Source organism: Pleurodeles waltl, chromosome 9, assembly GCF_031143425.1.
Source record: "Pleurodeles waltl isolate 20211129_DDA chromosome 9, aPleWal1.hap1.20221129, whole genome shotgun sequence".
Lineage (NCBI taxonomy): Eukaryota > Metazoa > Chordata > Amphibia > Caudata > Salamandridae > Pleurodeles > Pleurodeles waltl.
Genome location: NC_090448.1, coordinates 473,210,014 through 473,230,207, shown reverse-complemented (window position 1 = coordinate 473,230,207; position 20,194 = coordinate 473,210,014). Strand labels below are relative to the sequence as shown.

The following is a 20,194-nucleotide window of genomic DNA, read 5'->3' as shown; positions in this document are numbered from 1 at the left end:
CTTACAGCGGAATCAGTCTGAACAAGTTAAATTGAACCTTCTCTACAAAACTATTCTTAAGGTTCTGAAATTGTTTCAGTAATATCAAATAAATTGAGCGCAACAGGCACTTCACTTTCTGCTCTGCATTAAGGCAAGGTTGCTAATCACTTATTTTGATAACTTATGGCTGTGCAATAAATTGGAGGAAAAAATAATTCAATTAGGCAATTAGAATTCTCTTGTGTGAATGTTAAAAACTTTGCCTTGAGTCAATAAATGTTTTGATTTAGAGAAATCTTTCCAAATGAATATGTATGCTTCTGTCCTTGGGTATAAGCAATATGCAACGCAGACCAGCTAAAATTAGATTTGATTCCATAATGTGTGTGTGTGTGTGTGTGTGTGTGTGTGTGTGTGTGTATATATGTTCGATGGCATGTGTAGCTGCAGATACACATGCTGTGCATATACCTCTGCCATCTAGTGTTGGGCTCTGAGTGTTAAAATTGTTTTTCTTTGAAGAAGTGTTTTTGAGTCATGGGATCAAGTGACCCCTCCTCTTCAGTTCCATTGCGCACGGGCATCCCATGTTAGATTGTTTTCTTTCCGCCGTCTGGTTCGGACGTGTTTCCTTTCACTCCGATAGTTCGATTCAGAAAACTTTGAAAACACTTTATTTTCGTTAGTATCGTATTGATAGGGTTTACATCTTCTATCGACACATCAGTACCGTCGGAAAAGACATCTCTACTTTCGGGGCACGCGTGCCCAACTCTGGCCTGGTCGGGCTGACCGTGTGGAAGCCTCATGGATCGGACTCCATTCCGATTCTGTCCTCAGTGCCACGCGAAATTCCCTTACACAGACCAACACCTCATATGTAATCTTTGCCTTTTCCCAGATCATCGGGAAGAAAATTGCGAGGCCTGCTGATCCTTCCAATCTAAAAAGACACTTTGAGACAGAAGAGCCCCCCAGTTTGAAGACCTCTGCCATAGTGTCACCATGCACACTGAGCCGTTGTAGGACGTTTTTTTGTTTAATACATTCTCCTCCACACATTCAACATACCAGTCGCTCCCTATGCTCCCCGGCATGCTAAAACATGCTGATCAAATATTTAGCAGGCCAGTTAAAGCAAGAATAATTACTCCCAGGACAGAGAAGAAATACAAGCCACCTCCCTCTGATCCGGTCTACATAACTCAAAAACTCCCTCCAGACTCAGTAGTAGTAAGTGCTGCCAGAAAGAGGGCAAATTCAGTCATCCGGTGATGCACCCCCACCAGACAAAGAGTAGGATATTTTATGCTGCAGGGAAGAGAGTTACATCCTAGGCAGCCAATCAATGGAGAATAGCCAACTCACAGGCGTTATTGGCTAGATACGACAGGGCCCTTTGGGATGAGATGCAAGCCATAATTCAGCATCTCCCCAAGCAACATAAAAAAAGGGCACAGCAAATAGTAGAGGAAGGGCAAGCCATCACCAATAACCAGATTAGGTCTGCCCTAGACGCAGCAGACACAGCGGCCAGGAGTGTCAACACTTCTGTAACAATGAGGCATGCATGGCTCAGGTCCTCTGGTTTGAAACCCGAAATCCAACAAGCGGTATTGAATATGCCGTTCAATAAAAACAACTTTTCGTATTGAATATGCTGTTCAATAAAAAAAAAAAAACTTTTCGGCCCAGAAGTGGACACTGCAATTGGAAAAATTGCTTAAGGATTCAGACACTGCAAAAGCTATGTGTGCACTATACACCAGTGCACTATACACCACACCATACAGGGGTTCCTTTTGGAAACCTCAGTTTAGAAGTGGATTTAGAGCTCAAACAGCAGAGGCATCCACATCGCAGGCAAAACCAGCCTACCAACCTCAATACCAACAAGGTGGTTTTAAGGGAACATATAGAGGACAGTATCCCAGGAGTAGAGGGAAATTTCAACCCTCTAAACAAACCTCACAGCGCACTAAACAGTGACTTGTTTCATCCCCTTCCACTCCACACCTCCCCTTTGGGAGGAAGACTACAGAAGTTCCGACCCAATTGGCAAAACATTACCACAGACAATTGGGTACTGTCGATTATACGCAATGGTTAGTGCCTAGAATTGATGCAAACTCCCCCAATCATTCCACCAAAACCATACAAATTATCCACAGAGCACAGGAAGAAGTAAAATCTCTATTACTCAAACAAGCAATAGAACCCGTGCCACAAAATAAAAAATGGACGGGAGTTTACTCACTATACTTCCTCATTCCCAAAAAGGATGGCACCCTAAGACCAATATTAGATCTCAGGACCCTCAACCTTTGCATCCTCTCAGAACACTTTCACATGGTAACTCTCCAGGATGTTATCCCACTACTTCAAAAACACAATTTCATGGCAACATTAGACCTCACGGATGTGTATTTTCATATACCCATCCATCCGGCGCACAGAAAATATCTCAGGTTTGTCATTCAAGGAGAGCACTATCAGTTCAAAGTGTTACCCTTCGGAATAACAACAGCTCCAAAGGTATTCACAAAGTGCCTAGTGGTAGTTGCAGCCTACGTAAGAAGACAACATGTACATGTCTTTCCATATCGAGACGATTGGCTAATAAAATCAAACAGTCATACGCAGTGTCAAAAACATGCACATTACGTAATACAAACCCTGCAGGGTTCTCAATAAATTACCAAAAGTCGCAACTACAACCTGCGCAAATACAACAGTATTTAGGTGCAATACTAAATACTCGAAAAACGCTAGCAAGCCCAAATATGCGAAGAATTCAAGCATTCCAAAATATACTTGCACAGATACAAACAGGTCAACACTACACTGTCAGATTTGTCATGAAAAGGTTAGGGATGATGGCATCATGTATTGCGATTGTTTCACATGCAAGACTAAACATGCGGCCCTTACAACAATGCCTTGACCAACAATGGTCACAGGCGCACGGTCAACTTCAAGATCTAGTGTTGATAGACCGCCAAACAAGCATGTCCCTTCAGTGGTGGAATTCCACAAATCTAAACAAAGGGTGGCCATTTCAAGACCCTGTGCCTCAGACCATAATTACAACAGATGCATCAATGATTGACTGGGGAGCTCACATCAAAAATCACAACATCCAAGGACAATGGGATGCCCAACACAAACAGCGACACATAACTCACTAAGAATTGTTAGCTGTCTTACTAGCACTCAAAGCTTTTCAGCCTCTTCTAACACAGAAGAATGTCCTCAACCAAACAGACAACATGACCACCTTGTATTACCTAAACAAGCAAGGAGGAACACATTCATCCCAACTCTCCCTCCTAGCTCAGAAAATTTGGAAATGGGCAATACACAGCCAAATTCACCTGGTTGCACAAATCATTCCAGGGGTACACAACCAACTCGCAGATGTTCTCAGCAGAAATCATCAACAAACACACGAGTGGGAGATTCACCCTCGAGTACTTCAAAAATACTTTCAACAGTGGGGAACACCAAAAATAGATCTGTTCGCCACAAACAAACGCAAAATGCCAAAGCTTTGCATCCAGACACCCGCATCCCCTATCCAAGGGCAATGCTATATGGATCAATTGGTCAGGGATATTTGCTTATGCTTTTCCCTCCTCTCTCACTCATTCCATTTGTAGTCAACAAATTGCGTCAAAACTCACTCAATATGATTCTCATAGCACCAACGTGGGCCTGTCAACCGTGGTACACAACATTATTAGACTTATCAGTAGTACCACACTCCAAACTCTCAAACAGACCAGACCTGTTGACACAAAACAAAGGGCACATCAGACACCTAAATCCCAACACACTCAACCTGGCGATTTGGCTCCTGAGATCATAAAGTTTGGGTATTTACAACTACCATCAGAATGTATGGATGTGATTAAGCAAGCAAGAAAACCCACTACTAGACAGTGCTATGCTAACAAATGGAAAATATTTCTATATTACTGTCAATCTAAACAGATTGCCCCTCTTACAGCATCAATACAAGCTATTGTATGCGATTTACTTCATTTATAAAAATCACATTTTGCATTCTCTTCCATAAAAATACATCTTACTGCAACTTCAGCATATTTACAAAATATACAGCACAGCTCTTTATTTAAAGTTCCTATTATTAAAGCCTTGATGGAAGGCTTAAAATGCATCATTCCACCCAGGACACCACCAGTTCCTTCTTGGAATTTAAACATAGTGCTTACGTAACTTATGAGCCTACCATTTGAACCTATGCACTCATGTCAAATGCAATTCTTAACATGGAAGGTTGCTTTCCTAGTCGCAGTTACATTGTTGCGAAGAGTCAGTGAGATTCAAGCTTTCACAATTGAAGAACCGTTCATACAAGTACACAAACATAAAGTTGTACTACGAACTAACCTCAAATTTCTTCCAAAAGTAGTATCACCTTTTCATATCAATCAATCAGTGGAACTACCAGTCTTCTTCCCACAGCCAGATTCTGTGGCAGAAATAGCTCTACATACATTAGACATTAAAAGAGCACTAAAGTATTATATAGATAGAATAAACCCATTCAGAAAAACTAAACAGCTGTTTGTAGCCTTTCAAAACCCTCATACAGGTAACCCCATTTCAAAACCAAGATTAGCAAGATGGACAGTAAGATGCATCGAAACATGCTATATTAAAGCCAAAAGGCAACTCTTAGTTGCTCCTAAAGCACATTCCACAAGGAAGAAAGGTGCTACAATGTTTTTTTTAGGACATATACCAATGGCTGAAATATGTAAAGCAGCTACTTGGTCAACACCATATACATTCACTAAACACTATTGTGTAGATGTTTTAGCAACACAGCAAGCCACAGTAGGGCAAGCTGTACTCAGAACATTATTTCAAACAACTTCAACTCCTACAGGCTAACCACAGCTTTTACGGGAGAACTAACTGCTTTGTAGTCTATGCACAGCATGTGTATCTGCAGCTACACATGCCATTGAACGGAAAATGTCACTTAACCACTGTACATCTGTTCATGGCATGTTCTGCTGCAGATTCACATGCACCATCCCACCTCCCTGGCTGCCTGTAGTCATTGAAGGTAACAACATTTGTACATATTATATATATATTTAACATTCCATTAGCATGGACATCTCTTTTCTTTATACTCTATCACTCCTACCTTACCCTCTGTGGGAAAACAATCTAACATGGAGTCGATGCCCATGTGCAATGGAACCGAAGAGGAGTCGTCACTTGATCCCGTGACTTGGAAACACTTCTTCGAAGAAAAATTACTTGTAATACTCTAGAGCCCAACACTAGATGGCAGAAGTATATGCACAGCATGTGAATCTGCAGTGGAACATGCCGCGAACAGATGTACATCGGGTAAGTGACATTTTCCATATATATCATCTACACACACACTCTGAAAAGGTTACATGGACGTTATAGGTAGGGAATTGCATTAAAAACCGTAAACATTCACTGACAAAAATAAAGGTTACAAAGACGTTCTAATTAGGTTCACATTTTACACGCAAAACCATAGAAATTCATCAGTTATAATTATACTTATCTGATGAAACTAACTTTTGTCCTAAGGTAAGTACAACTCAAACCCTCACCATGCACTGTTAATTATCCCACATGTTGCATCACTCATGACATCTTCTATACCATCATTGATAACCTAATTACAACATTTGTTATAAAATTATTGATGAGTAAACTGCCTGTTGGGCATGAGTTATAGTTACCTTAGGGCAACAGTTATAGTTATCCTTATCTGAAGAAACTATAACTGATTTTCTAATGTTTTGTGTGTGTAAAATGTGAACCTAACTATGACGTCCCTGTTACCGTTGGATGAATAAGCTTTTCTCCTGGTGTCCATTTTAAGGTCTGATTTTGCCCTGGGGTTTGCAGACGCAAGACTGGTTCTTAAGCAGCTGAACTTTTAATATTGTACTGTTTAGAACAGTTGTTCTAGAAAATGTAAATCTGAAAAGATACTTTCAGTAGGCATCTAATATGTTTCAGTGATATTGTCTTAACCAAATGTACACTACTTTCTTTTTGTGATTTTCTTTTTTTTTTCTCACACTTTTAGGTACAAAAACTGTTGCAGCCAAGAATTCCTTCTCCACCACCACAGGTAAAGCACATTCATCTGGCAGTACATGCTTTAGAATTGTTCTTGAGTCATCAGATGCCACTCAAGTTATCAAAGCACTGCACTTGTGGAAACAGTACAAGAAGTGAACGTTTTTTAGGAAGTGTGTGTGAATTTTAATTAACCCGATCGTAGGCAGACCACTGACAGATGTTCCAACAGCAATTCTTAATTTGTCATACATTAGGCTTTGTGTGTGTGTGTGTGTGTGTGTGTGTGTGTATATATATATATATATGTTTGGTGGCATGTGTAGCTGCAGATACAGATGCTGTGCATTATACTTCTGCCATCTCGTGTTGGGCTCGGAGTGTTACAAGTTGTTTTTCTTCGAAGAAGTGTTTCCGAGCAACAGGATCGACTCTTCGGTTCCATTGCGCATGGGCATCGACTCCATGTTAGATTGTTTTCTTTTAAAAGTAAGAAATAGTGTGCAGTGTCCAAGGGTTCCCCTTAGAGGTAAGATAGTGGCAAAATTAGATAATTCTAATGCTCTATTTTGTGGTAGTGTGGTCGAGCAGTAGGCTTATCAGACGGTAGCATTAAGCATTTGTTGTACACACGCAGGCAATAAATGAGGAACACACACTCAAAGACTTACTCCAGGCCAATAGGTTTTTATATTGAAAAATCTTTTCTTAGTTTATTTTAAGAACCACAGGTTCAAGATTTACAGTTAATACTTTAAATGTAAGGCACTTCCCTTAGATACTTTAGGAACTTTGAATGAAAACAGGATCATGTACAGTCTTTGTAAAAATGGCAATAAGCTATTTTCAAAGCGGACACTTAGTGCAAAAATCAACAGTTCCTGGGGGAGGTAAGTAAAGGTTAGATTAGGAGGTAGGTAAAACACTTACAAGTCTCAGTCCTGGGGCATAGGCAGCCCACCGTTGAGGGTTTAAGGCAACCCCAACGTTACCACACCAGCAGCTCACAGCCGGTCAGGTGCAGAGGTCAAAGAGGTGCCCAAAACACATAGGCGCCTATGGAGAACAGGGGTGCTCCGGTTCCAGTCTGCCAGCAGGTAAGTACCTGTGTACTCGAGGGGCAGACAAGGTGTAGTTTTGTAGAGCACTGGGTGGGACACAAGTAGGCACACAAAACACACCCTCAGTGGCACAGGGGCGGCCGGGTGTAGTGTGCAAATCAGGCGTCGGGTTTTGTACAGGTTTCAATGGAGGGACCCGGGGGTCACTCTAGCGGTGCAGGCGGGGGGGGGGGGGGCTTCTCAGGACAGCCACCACCTGGGCTAGGCAGAGGGTCGCCTGGGGGTCACTCCTGCGTCAAAGTTCGGTTCCTTCAGGTCCTGGGGGCTGCGGGTGCATTGTTGGTTCCAGGCGTCGGGTTCCTTGTTACAGGCAGTCACGGTCAGGGGGAGCCTCTGGTTACTCACGGGCTCGCAGTCACCGGGGAGTCCTCCCTGAGGTGTTGGTTTTCTGCAGGTCGAGCCAGGGGCATCTGGTGCCGAGTGTAGAGTCTCACACTTCCGGCGGGAAACATGAAGTCCTTGGAAGTTGCTTCTTTGTTGCAAACAAGTAGCTGGTTTTGAACAGGGCCGCTGTTCACGGGTGTATCTTGGTCCTGTAGTCCAGGGCAGTCCTCTGACGCTTCAGAGGTGGGTGGTCCCTGTCGGATGCTTCGCTGGAGCAGGTTTTTGAAGTTGGAGACAGGCTGGTAGGGCTGAGGCCAAATCAGTTGCCGTCTTCCTTCTTCTCTGCAGGCTTGTAGGTCTGCAGTCCTTCTTTCTTCAGGTTGCAGGAATCTGATTTCCAGGGATCTGGGGAGCCCCTAAATACTGAATTTAGGGGTGTGTTTAAGTCTGGTAGGGCAGTAGCCAATGGCTACTGTCCTTGAGGGTGGCTACACTCTTTGTGCCTCCTCCCTGTGGGGAGGGGGGCACATCCCTAATCCTATTGGGGAAATCCTACAAACTCAAGATGGAGGATTTCTGAAGGCAGTGGTCACCTCAGCTCAGGACACCTTAGCGGATGTCCTGACTGGTGGGTGACTCCTCCTTGTTTTTCTCATTATCTCCTCCAGCCTTGCCGCAAAAAGTGGGGGCAGTGGCATGCAAAAAGTGGGGGCAGTGGCCGGAGGGGAGTTACCTAGGTACATTTTATTTTTATTCAGCAAAGCTTCATTTTAGTGGAATTTTTAAATTCTATTATCAGTTGCCTTTCCACATAGAATTTGTTATTCATTTCTTTGCACAACATTCTCATCCTGTGCTCAACCCAAGGCTGTAAACGATATTCACTGGTTATTGCCAGTCTAAACAGTACATTGTCTATCCTGCATAGATGTTGTCAGGGCAGTTCTTTTAATATTTGATATGTTATTATAAAACATCACACTGCCCAAATCCGGGGAAGAGGGGACATTCCAGCCAGCTTGCCATCTCATGATGCACATTGTTGCAGTTTCTGCTGAAGTCTTTTGGTTCCTCTTCCTCTACGTGGAAGACTCCAGGCAGACTAATAGACCTCTTCTTCATCTCTGAATCCAGGTATGGGGTTGGGCTTCCTTCCATGACCAGAAGAGTGGATTGGAGCTACCACTGCGATTTGCTCTCATGTAGAAACTTAGTAGTGTAGGTAGGGATATTAGGGACACTATTATGACACTTTCCTGGTCACTGCTGTGATAATGCTGTTTCATTTGCCTCATAATCACAGTTCATGCCTTTTTACGTTAATAAAATATGTATTGAACTAAGATCTGCTTCTGTTTGTCCTTGTATGTATTAGATTTGCGTAACTGAGAGACAGGGGTACGATCTGCTCCACAATGACTTCCCTAAAGAGTCTTAAGTGTCATGCGATAGGCTGCCACAAATCACTCTTACTTTTGGTATTGGTGAGATGCTGGTAGCTAGCCGGAAGCGCTAGGCAGACAGCTGTCACACGATGCAAGATCAGACTCCGTCCCCCATACTCGGTGGTGCTGCCACCCAAAATCCAGCAGTTTTGTTACTACAATGGGAGTCTATGACAACCCTTTCACCTTTGCCACCAACCCCATAACAACTGATGGAGGATAATATTTACTTGCTGTGTCAGGAATTGATGGCTCTGTTAGCCAGAAGTAGGATGTGGTTGTTATATCTTCTACTTTCTGGTGCTGAAAAAGGATAGAAGGCCTCCACCATACTAAATCTGAGCTCTCATAGTGACTCTCTGAATAGGGAAATTCAAGATGCTCACCTTGTCTCGGGGACTGTCTGCCCTGGAGACTTGGATGGTAGTGTTAGACTTGCTGGATACATATTCCACATCCCCATCCTCTTAGCTCACTGGCATTACTTGCGGTTCTGAGTAGGCTACAATCCTTTTTATTTGACTGTGCTCCCCGTGGGCCGTACAAGTGCCTCCAGGGTGTCCACATAAGTGATGGCAGTGGTTGCAGCACACGTTTGGAGGTCGAAGGTCCTAGTCCTCCCATAACTTAACGACTGGCTGCTGGAGGTGGTCTTGGCCTAGCAAGTTGTCTTCCATCTCCAGACTAAGACAAACCTCCTCCACTCGCTGGGGTTCACTATCCACACGCCAAAATAACAACTGACTCCTTCTCAGATGCACCCTTTCATCTGAGCTGTCGGGAAATGATGCAGTTCTGCACCTACCCTCCGGATCTGGCCTATGATCCTGATGTTTTAAACTCTGTCCTAGATTTTGGTGACACTGATCTCTAAGAAAACTGGGTCTGATGGGCGTCCCTCTGCTAAAGCACGCCCAAAGGCTCATGCAGGCCCTGCAGTGGGGCCTGAAGTCCCCCCTGGTCCAGATTTTGACAGGGAATGCAAAAGATCTGTAGTGGCGGCTGACAGATCACGATTGGGTCAGTAGTCATTTCCTCTCCTTTCGCAACCTGAAGCTGACAGTGGTGACTGAGAGGAGAGGTGGAGATCAGAGCACGCTGGTCTCCAACCCAGTCTCAGCTACACATCAGTGTGCTAGTGTTCAGGGTTTTCAACTTGGCATTGAAAGCTTTGCTCCTATCCATTAATGAAGGGCTGGTGCAAGTGTTCTCTGACAAAACCACCGCTGTGTGGTATTGCAACAGACAGGACAAGGTGAGGTTGTGGACCCAATGCCAGGAGGCTCTGCATTTCTAAACTTGCCCTGTCGTTCCTGCCATCTTCTTGGTTGCGCAGCACCAAGTGGAATCTCTGAACTCCAGAGCAGACAAACTCAACTGTTTATGCCTTGCAGATCACAAATGGGAATTACACCCGGAGGTGACGCAAGGTCCCTTCTGAGAATGGGGAGATCCTTGGCTCAATCTGGTCTCCACCACTGAAAACATGCAGAACCAGCACTTCTGCGCCTTCGAGATTTTGTAGCAAATATTATTTTTTGGATTCACTTGCTGTGCATCTACTCCACCACCTAGTGGTTGGGTCTGAAATCGTCCCTTGTCAGTCTTCTTTTTTGTTTTTTTGGGGTATTGTCGACCACCATTTGTTGGGAAGTCCCTTCCCATCTCCTGGGTGACGTTTAGAGTTTAAAGTTCCTGTATGGTGTCGCTATCTTTAGATTCTTTTTTCCACTGTTACATCTGGAAGCACCGAGGAGAAGCTCTGAAGAATCATGGAAGAATTGCGGAAAGAAGAGAGAAGTTTGACAGAAAAGCACAGAGAATTACCAGAGTCCATAAAAAACACCTAGGACTGAGGGGAACCTTCTCAACCCTGACAGGGAGCCCTATCGTTGAGGAGCACATGTCTGGAGAAGGCAGAAGAGAGGGGCAGCTAAAGGATATGGAGAACACCCCTCTTTAAATTCTGCCCCAACGGCCACCAAATGTTTGCGCAGAGGGATGCACATGAGGTAACCTGTACCTCCTGAAGTAATGCCAAAGATTAAGCCTGCCCCACATTTGTACCCACGTCTCAAGACAAGACAAACAGACTGGCACACCACCTCAGGGCAGATACCCATAGTCCACAGGAATCCCTGAAGGACCTGGGCCTCTCCAGTGATGACAAGAAAAATGTTTAGGAAGCTGAGCCAGCACAACGAGGGGAGTCGAATGCCGAAGGTAGCATCATCATCTTCGAGAAAGCATAAGCAGTGGCAGTGAGAGAATCTGAAAAGGCAGAAGGTAACAAACAAACCTAAAGCCCCAAAAGCCACATTGGCTTCAACACACTTTGACCAGAGGTTGGCACAAACATAAGAGACGCATATGACCCACACTAAAGGGCACCAATATGGGGGGCAAACCTTTGAGACAATTCTTGACGCCAGCAGGCGCAAAGGAGGGAGTGCAGGCAAGGAAGCAAAGAACAAGCTGCCCAGAAGAGGAAACTCTCCTCAACAGACGCCAAATGCTCACTTGAGGTCAAGAGAAAAAAGCACCGACTTGAGGCTGAGATGGCAGGAGGAGTTGGATTCTTTGAAGGAATTCCGCATCACCACAAAACCCTTGGAGTCGAGGTGTTTGGTTGACGACCTACTGGACGTCGAGGCTCCTTTGACCCAGAGAAGCACAAGGAGGAGAAGGAAGACCTTTTCAACAAAAGGGAAGACAAAATCACCACTAGAGGAGCAGGGCCTGTTTGACTAATAGCAGGATCTCGACAGTGAATGCTCCCAGGAGGGTATCGACCGCAACCCCTCAAGGCCCTCTTCCCCCCGGAAGACCCGTCCATGTACAATGGACTGTTCAAGAGGGTGGCAGACACGTATGAGGTCCAGCTCAAAGAAGAGAGGGAGGAATCATGCTTCCTCCTCAACCCTTATGCCATCACAGAAAGCAAACCTGTACCTACCCATGCTTCCCAGCATACTGGACCAGACAGACATTTTTCAAAGAACAATCCACCGCCAGAGCTATTACTCTTCAAGTGGAAAAAAAATATAAGGATTCCACCTAAGATCCCCAGTACATTAAATGGAATGTACCGGCAGACTCTATCATAGTGTCAACAGCCTGGAAGAGGAATAAACCCCCCACACCGGTCGGGCCATCACCAGAGGAGAGCAAAAAAATGTACCTGGTGGTTAGAGAAAGGGAGGGGGTGACGCAATGGATAATTGTGAATTCCAGTGCACACCTCAAAAGGTACGACCACCAGCAGTGGGAGGAAATTGAAAGGCTTGTGCAGAACTTTCCAGAGGAACTTAAAATGAGGGCAAATGCAGTGAACCAAGAGGGCAAAAACATTGTCCACTCCTGTCCTCAATCAGCACTGGACGCATTGGATACCACCAGCAGGCAAAGGTGCACGAGCACCACCATCAGGTGTCATGCATGGCTCGTAGTGTCAGGGTTCAAAGCAGTGGTGCACACATCCATCATCAACCTGCCTTTCACAGGGGAAGCCTTTTTCAGTACTGTGTTAGAGGAGGCACTCGAGCAGATAAAGGAGGATAACGAAACAGCAAAGGCCTTGGGGGCCTTGCAATTCAGACATTTCTTCTGGAGTAAAGGAGTCCCGAAGAGGTGGGGGAATTTTCTCGCCAGCCACATAGCAACAGCAAGGCTTTGGCCAACAACCCACACACCATCCTACATTGGCAACATCTGGCGAGTCAACCCTTTCATGCGGAGCTCAGAGGGTTTGGTCTGGGGGCGGGACAAGGGTTTGAGGATTGACTGGTAAAGGTAAACTCAAAACAAGAATGCCACCAAGACATGTAAACAGTCATCACCACGCTACAGTGCCTTTGATTCACAATAAACCGGAGAAATCGGCACCTCATGTGGAGCAGGTGAAGATGTTCTTGGTGGTAACACTGGACTCAAGAACAGTATGTGCATATCCGGGCGAGAATAAAAGCAGAGCAAGCTGGCCACTACAAGAAGGGGCAGTCTCTGACAGTGAAGCCTATCATGAAATTCATGGGCATCTTGGCATCATGCATCCCACTCATACTGCATGCCAGATTACATATGTGACCCCACTGGATGGGTTTGGAACAAAAGGTTGCAAGCCATGGGGAGCTTTGGACGATTTAGTGATTGTCACAGCAAGGGTTAAAAAGGAAATAAAATGCAGCAACCCAACAAATGTGAAAATATGATAACCTTTCAAATTACCATCTCCCACAGTGACCATAACGACGGACACTTCCCACAAGGGCTGGGGAGCACACTTACAATCTGAAGGTCAGATGACTCGGGAGCTGAGCTGTGAAGCGCATAAACTACCTGGGACTGATGACTGTTTTCCTGGTGCTGAAAGCATTCCCAGTGCATTTGAGCGTACACAGTGGTTAACTAAACAAACACAACAATGATGTTATACCTCAACAGTCCAGAAGATGTGAAATGCCAAGACATCGTGTCCAGGTTTCCATGCCACCAGTTCAGGGGGAATACCCTGTTGATAGACTGGTCAGGGAGATGTGTATATGCCTTTCCACTGATTCTGCTGATCCCAAGGGTACTAGACAAGGCAGACAGCCAGGGACGTTACTCATACACATCGCTCTGCAATGAGCCAGACAGACATGGTACTCGGACCTACTAGAAATGTCCAGAGGACAAATCCTAACAATCTGATAGACATCTAGTTACAGATTCCTTACCTCAATTTCCTCAGGCATCCGTCTAGTTCCAGGGATTTTTCTCAAGCGGTACCCCTGGGACCCATTAGGTGGTGTCCATCTGCTTTGCATCAGTCATTGATGTCATCCAGCAGGAAATGACATCACACTGGTCCTATGTAGGTGGCACCCCAGCGCACTGATGTCAGTTTTTCTTTCCTCTGCAGCCAGCGCTGATCTGAAGGAAGAGCTACTCCTCAGTCACTTTTTAGCTGGTCTTTTTTTCACTTTTTGTCAAAGAATTTTGAGTGTCTACACTCCTGGTGCGTTGAGGATGTCTACTCGTAAGACCGTATTCAAGCCCGGCGGGTCCTATCATCGGGTGATAGCTGTTACGGATCCGTACCTCGTCTGTCTTTGATATTTGGATCCCGACCATGATCCGAAGTCATTCTCAGAGTGTTGGGCCATAAATCTGAAAGCTTTGAGGAAGTGGTCCTTAAAGTTCATGGCAGCCTGGTGCTTGGCTCTGCGTAGGTCCCGGTCTTCGTCCAGAGGAAGGTCCAGAGATTGGTCGCAGAGTGCCCCTCCATTGTCATCCCACTCCGAGTCCTCGAGGCAATTGGGTAAGTCAAGGCACAAGAAGAAAATAAAGAAGTACAAATGTTCTTCAACTTCACCCCAGCTGACCAGACGAGGGAGAAGGTTTCTGGGGTGCCGGAGCAACCCCTGCCCAAGTCAGAGTTTTATGTGGCCATGCGCCTCATTTTTGGACTGTTCGACTCTGCTGGAGCACCTTTAGGCCCCGCTGAGTCAGGAGGGGCCCCCCCTCAGGTTCGGCGCCAGCACCTTTAGCCTGGGAGGGAGCACCCATGAATCTGTTTCATGGCTCTGAACCAGTGTCAGTCGATCTTCCCCTATGCGGGTTCTGACTTCGACGGTCCCAGTGCTGCCCCTCATACCACATGCCAGACTGCATATGTGACCTCTACAGGATGGTTATGGAACAAATGGTCACAAGCCATGGGGCGCTTTGGAGGATTTAGTGTTTGTCACAGCAAGAGTTAAAAAGGAAGGGAGGAATAAAGCATAAACCTATTTGCAAGTCAAGAAGATGCAAAATGCCAAGACATTGTGTCCAGCTTTCCAGGCCCCCAGGAAGCGTCAACACGATCCTCATTGCCGACTCTGACACGGAGTTGGACCAGCATTGCTTGATGCTGAATCAGATGCCGAAAGGGTCATTGCCCTCTGTCAGATCCTGACTCTTATGGGTTTGGGGTATGGTGAGGAATGGGACGGGTTGCTGGACCCTTTGGAATATCAGCTCCAAGACCCTGTGGACTGGCATACGGACATGGGTGAAGCCAGTGGTCTGGATACTTCCCCAGACACTGGTGTGCTTTCTCCCCCTGTTGTGGCTAAGGAGGAGGGGACCGTCCTATTCGATGGTGCAGAGAGCAGCCAAGGTTCTGGGCCTCGAGGTGCCTTCGGTGGCAGTCAGGACTAGCCTCCTGAATGCGGTGTTTCAGCCTTGGGCTTCATCATTTGAACCCCTATTGCCCTTAATGAAGCCCTTACTGATGTCCAGCTGGGTACTTGGTCCAAACCCAGCACCTGAGGGTCCTGTGAACAGGACGTTTGCCAGCCGCCACCGCCCTGCTCAGACTGGCCCAGTGTTCCTGATGCAACACCCAGACCCACAAGAGCTGGGTTATCCAACCCTCTACATCACAGGACGCGTTCCCTTCCGCACCATCTGGATAGGGAATCCAAGAGGCTGGGCCACTTTGGGAAGCCTGGTATTGTGGTCTGTCAAAACGTCTTGCCTTTTCCACACGCTTTGATACGGTTGGGCAAGTGCTTCCACAGATCCCAGCCTGTACCCTCTCAAGCGGTTTCTGATGGGAGAGGTGCAGCAAAGTTCATGATCTAGTGTGGACTGGAAATGACCGACTCACAGGGGAAAGCAGTTGCACCCACGGTGGCCCTGAGGCGCCACGCCTGGTTGAGGATGTCTGGCTTTTTGAGGGGGATGCACAGTCCAACCTTATGGACATGCCCTTTGACGGAGAGAAAGCGGACTACAGCCAGTTCCTTGGGCCTTGTGGCTGCCCCTCATCCCTCACTGTCTGCTTTTTGCCCTGTTCGTGGCTATGGAAGGGGCGCCCAGCCACGTCTGTTGTCTTCCAGGCACTGTGCTGCACGTGCTGCTCAGCCTCTGCGTGGCCTTGTGGATTGGGGAGCCTGTGGTTTGGCAAGTCTGCTGCCCCCTGCTACCCACCAACTCCTCCCCTTCTGCAGCTACTACCAAACCATCCTAGTCTGACAATTCCCTATCAGCGACCAGTTGGAGGCAGGATTTGCCATCACCTGCTCTGCTGGCAATCCATCACATCAGACAGGTGGGTTTTGCCTATTGTGTAAAGGGGCTACTCCCTCCCCTTCAAGACTACCCCTCTATCCATGCCACCATCCTATGATCAAATGACAGTGGATCACTTGGCACTTCTCTGCGAGGAGGTTACGGCTCTCTTGGCCAAGGGAGCCATAGAGAGCATCCCTGTGCCAGAAGTAGGTTGTGGTTGCTAGTCTTGCTACTTTCTGGTACCCAAATAGGACAAGGCCCTTCGCCCTATCCTACACCTTCGGCCCCTCAATCTCTTCCTCAAAAATAAAAAGTTCAAAATGCTCACTCTGGCTTAATTTTTGTCTGCTCTGGAACCAGTTTCAGTGAGCGCATTATCAGGGGAATCTTTCCAACATGGGCCCCATCTCAAAGGGAACTGCACGAGATCTGCAGTGGTAGTTAATGAACCACAATAGTCCCAGAGACAGATCTCTCTCCCTTCCCCACCCAGATCTGACAGTAGGAACAGATGTGTCACTCCTAGGATGGGGCAGACATTTGGTAGAGGCGGAGATCAGAGGCATCTGGCCTCCGGTGGAGTCCAGACTCCACATCAACCTATTGGAACTCTGGGCAGTCAAACTAGCATTGAAAGCATTTCTTCCCTCTCTCAAAGGGAGCATAGTGCAGGTATTCAGAGACAATGCCATAGCCATGTGATAGTGCAACAAGGAGGCCAGGATGGAGTTGTGAACCCTCTGTCAAGAGGCTCTGTGCCGCCGGACGTGGCTTAAACAACAGGGCGTTCCCCTAGTGGTTCAACATTTGGCGGGCTCTCTGAACATCCGAGTGGATGAACTAAGCCAACAATGCTTAGTAATCACGAATGGAGTCTCCATCTGGAGGTGGCGTAAGGTCTCTCTCAGCAGTGGGGAGTGCCTTGGTTAGATCTGTTCACCTCCACGGAGAACGCTCAATGTCAGCAGTTTGCCACATTGGAGTTTCCAAGGTGGCTATTGCTGGGTGACATTTCTCGTCTCGAGTGGAACTTGGGCCTCCTGTACTCCTTTCCGCCCATATCCCTTTTGCCCAGAGTTCTCAAGAATGACGGGACCTAAGTAATCCTTGTGGCTCCGGACTGGGCACAAAGGATCTGGTATCCCCGAGCTGTTGAGCATGGCCATCAATCCTCTAATCAGACTGCCCCTTCGGGAGGATCTTCTGTTGCAGCAGCAGGTGAGGGTTCTTCACCTACATCTGTCCAGTCTCCGCCTTCTTGAGTGGAGATTGAGCGGCAGCAGTTGACAGCTCTGGACTTTCTCCCGAAGTCTGTAATATAATCTTGGCAGCCAGGCGTTCCTCCACCAAAATGGTATACACCTGTCGTTGGAAGAAATTGTGGCATGATGCACAGACAAGTCTGTTGAACTACCCCCCTTTTCTGCTCCTCTCTGTTAGGTTCTATTGTTTATACTTTTGTTGGCCCAGCAAGGCTCTAGGAAGCTGGCTCTCTATATAATGCACTAAAATGAAGTACAGTGCAGAGTCTAGTGGATCCCCAATTGGTTTTGCAGAGGCAAAAATAGGTAAGACTTATGCTCTATTTTTTTGGTAGTGTAGGCGAGCAGTTAGGCTGATCAGAAGGTAGTGTTAACCATTTGTTGTACTCAAAGGCAATAAATGAGACACACACTCAAAGAATAAATCTAAGACCAATTTAGACAAATAACAATTCTTTTTATGTATGTTTAAAACCCAAGAACTTTCTTAATCAATAAGTAGACTTTTGATCATAAATACTTTGTAGTTTCAGAAAGCAACACTTAATGTAATTTTCAGGGTTCTCTTAGTGTTGTCCTGTGGAGAAAAAACAGTGTTCAGCATACACAGGGTTAACGACTTATGAGGTTGGGCTCAGGGAGCAAAGGTAAGTGGGCACTGATCAGAACCACACCAACAGGTCACACCATGTGGCACTGGAGCGGCTGGGTGCGAAGGTGCAGTAAGGCTTTGGGTGCCCAATGGTTCTCTATGGGAGTTGGACCTTGTGCCAGACAGGCTGCAGGCTCTGGCTAGTAAGCCAGTCAGGGACAACAAACAGGTAGGTAGTAGACTTGGGGTGCCTGGGAATGTGGGTGCTACTTTGGTACTCTTCTCTTGTGCCTTTAGGCGTCAGGTTTTCTCGACCAGTAGCACTCAAGGTCAGGGGGTCAAGCGTATTTAGGCTGCAGGCATTGGCAGGGAGTCTGGCAGGGGTGGACCCAGGGTGGACTCAAGCTCTTAGGAGCTGGAGGATGTCATTGGCACTGTTGACCCACCTCAGCTGGCGTCACGTCCGGGGCCACGGGTGCAGTGGTTGCTGCAGATGTTGAATTTTCTCTCACCACAAGTCTGTGGGAGAAGTGGGCCTGTGTAAAGAGAATGCAGGCTTCTTGGGAGAGCCAAAGATAGGGAACACCACACTGGACTCGGACTCTGGACAGCTGCGAACCGAGTTGGCACCGTTGGTTGGCTTCACCTCTGGTTGTGGACGTCTGGTGGAGTGGTCACTTCAGGTGTCTGGTTTCTGTGGTTCCAGCAGCTGCAGTCTCTTTTCCTTGGAGTTTCTTCTTGCATGGCAGGTCCGTTGCCCACAGGAGACTTGAGTCTTTATTGAAAGCTCAATGAGTTGGCTTTTTGTGCAGGGTCCTTTGAGGTCAGCAGGCAGTCTGGTCGTAGTCAGCTGCTTCTTATTTTTCTCTTCTGTGGGTGCAACTCTTCTTTGGCTGGGTCTTCTTAGGTTGTAGGAATCTGAGTTCTGTGGTTCAGGGGTGCCATCTAAATACTCAGTTTATGGGCGTTACATGGAGTGTTGGGGTAGCCAATGGGCTGCCGGCCTTTAGGGTGACTACACCCCTTCTATGACCACTCCTCTGAGAGGTGGGTATAACCCTAACTTAATTCTTTACAAACAAGATGGAGGAATTTAAAAAGTGGTGTCTGTCCACTTCAACTCGTCCACCCTAGCAGTGGGACTGGCATGAAGTGGGCACACCTCCTAATCTGACTGTGCTGCCTCTAACAGTGGGGTCAGGAGAGGCGGGCTGTCATCTCCCCCATCTAGAGAGACCTGGGTCGCATTACAAAGGTGGCTGGGCTTTTTAAGCTACCCAACCCCAAGGAATGTCCATCCTGTCTGGGTGAGGTGAGAACACCACCCCGTGCAGGCTTTTGGCTCCTACCTGGGAGGGTCAGAATCGTGGCTGAACTGGTCAGGACCAGTCAGTCAACACACTATTAGTTGGTAGGTGTTCAGGGGACACCTCTAAGGTGCCCTCAGTGTGCATTTATTCATAAATCCATCACTGGAATCAGTGTAAGTTTATTATTCTGAGATGTTTGATACCAAACATCCAAGGATTCAGAGAAGCCATCATGTATCCTGGGAACTCGTAATGACCAGTGCCCAGCACATGCATTTAAAATGGCTTCCCTGTTGACTTACTATGTCTCAGAATCAACAGAGATAGCAGGGGCATATCTGCTCATACATATATGCCCTTACACGTAATATTATGCACCCTGCCTTAGGACTGGTGGGGAGAGGGGGGGAATGGGTGCTGCAACCAGAATCCAGCTCACTACAAGGGCTCTGCTTTGGGCACTCTCAAAGGTTACTTGTCTGCTTTTTTAAGGTTGCCTGATCAACCTTCTTTGTTTAAATCTCCTAATGTAAATAGGTTCCTTAAAGGCCTTACTCATGTTTCCTCCATCCCCATTCATTACACCCCAATGGGACTTGAATTTGGTTTTGACATTTCTGATGTGTGCTCCTTTCGTGCCTCTCCACAATTGTCCTCTCAGGCTTCTACTCTGAAAACAGCCTTCCTTGTGGCCATTACATCTGCTTACTGGAGGAGTGAGCTGCAGGCATTGCCATCTAAGCTGCCCTACCTGCCCATCTATCCTGAGAAAGCGGTGCTTCCCACATGGACCTTTTTTCTTCAGAAAGTGGCTATGGCCTTCCATGTAGGCTAGTCCATCACCTTGCCTACTTTTTATGCACCCCCATATCCTTCTAAGGAAGGGGAGATATTCTGCCGCTTGGACCCAGAAAGAGGATTGGCATTCTAACTTGATCATACCAAAGAGTTCTGAGTAGATGATTAACTGTTTGCTGGTTATGTTAGTGCAAAGAAAGGTTGGGCA

General features: G+C 46.6%; 1 protein-coding gene across 2 annotated transcripts in view; it reads left to right on the top strand.

Moving 5' to 3' along the window:
- RCOR1 (REST corepressor 1) overlaps window positions 1-20,194 on the top strand; it is a 666,190-nt gene that overhangs the window by 265,103 nt on the left and 380,893 nt on the right. For both annotated transcript variants that reach the window (XM_069207302.1, XM_069207303.1), the window contains exon 8: window positions 6,098-6,142. In XM_069207302.1, the coding sequence (XP_069063403.1) occupies window positions 6,098-6,142 (45 nt within the window). The remainder of the gene's footprint in view (window positions 1-6,097; window positions 6,143-20,194) is intronic.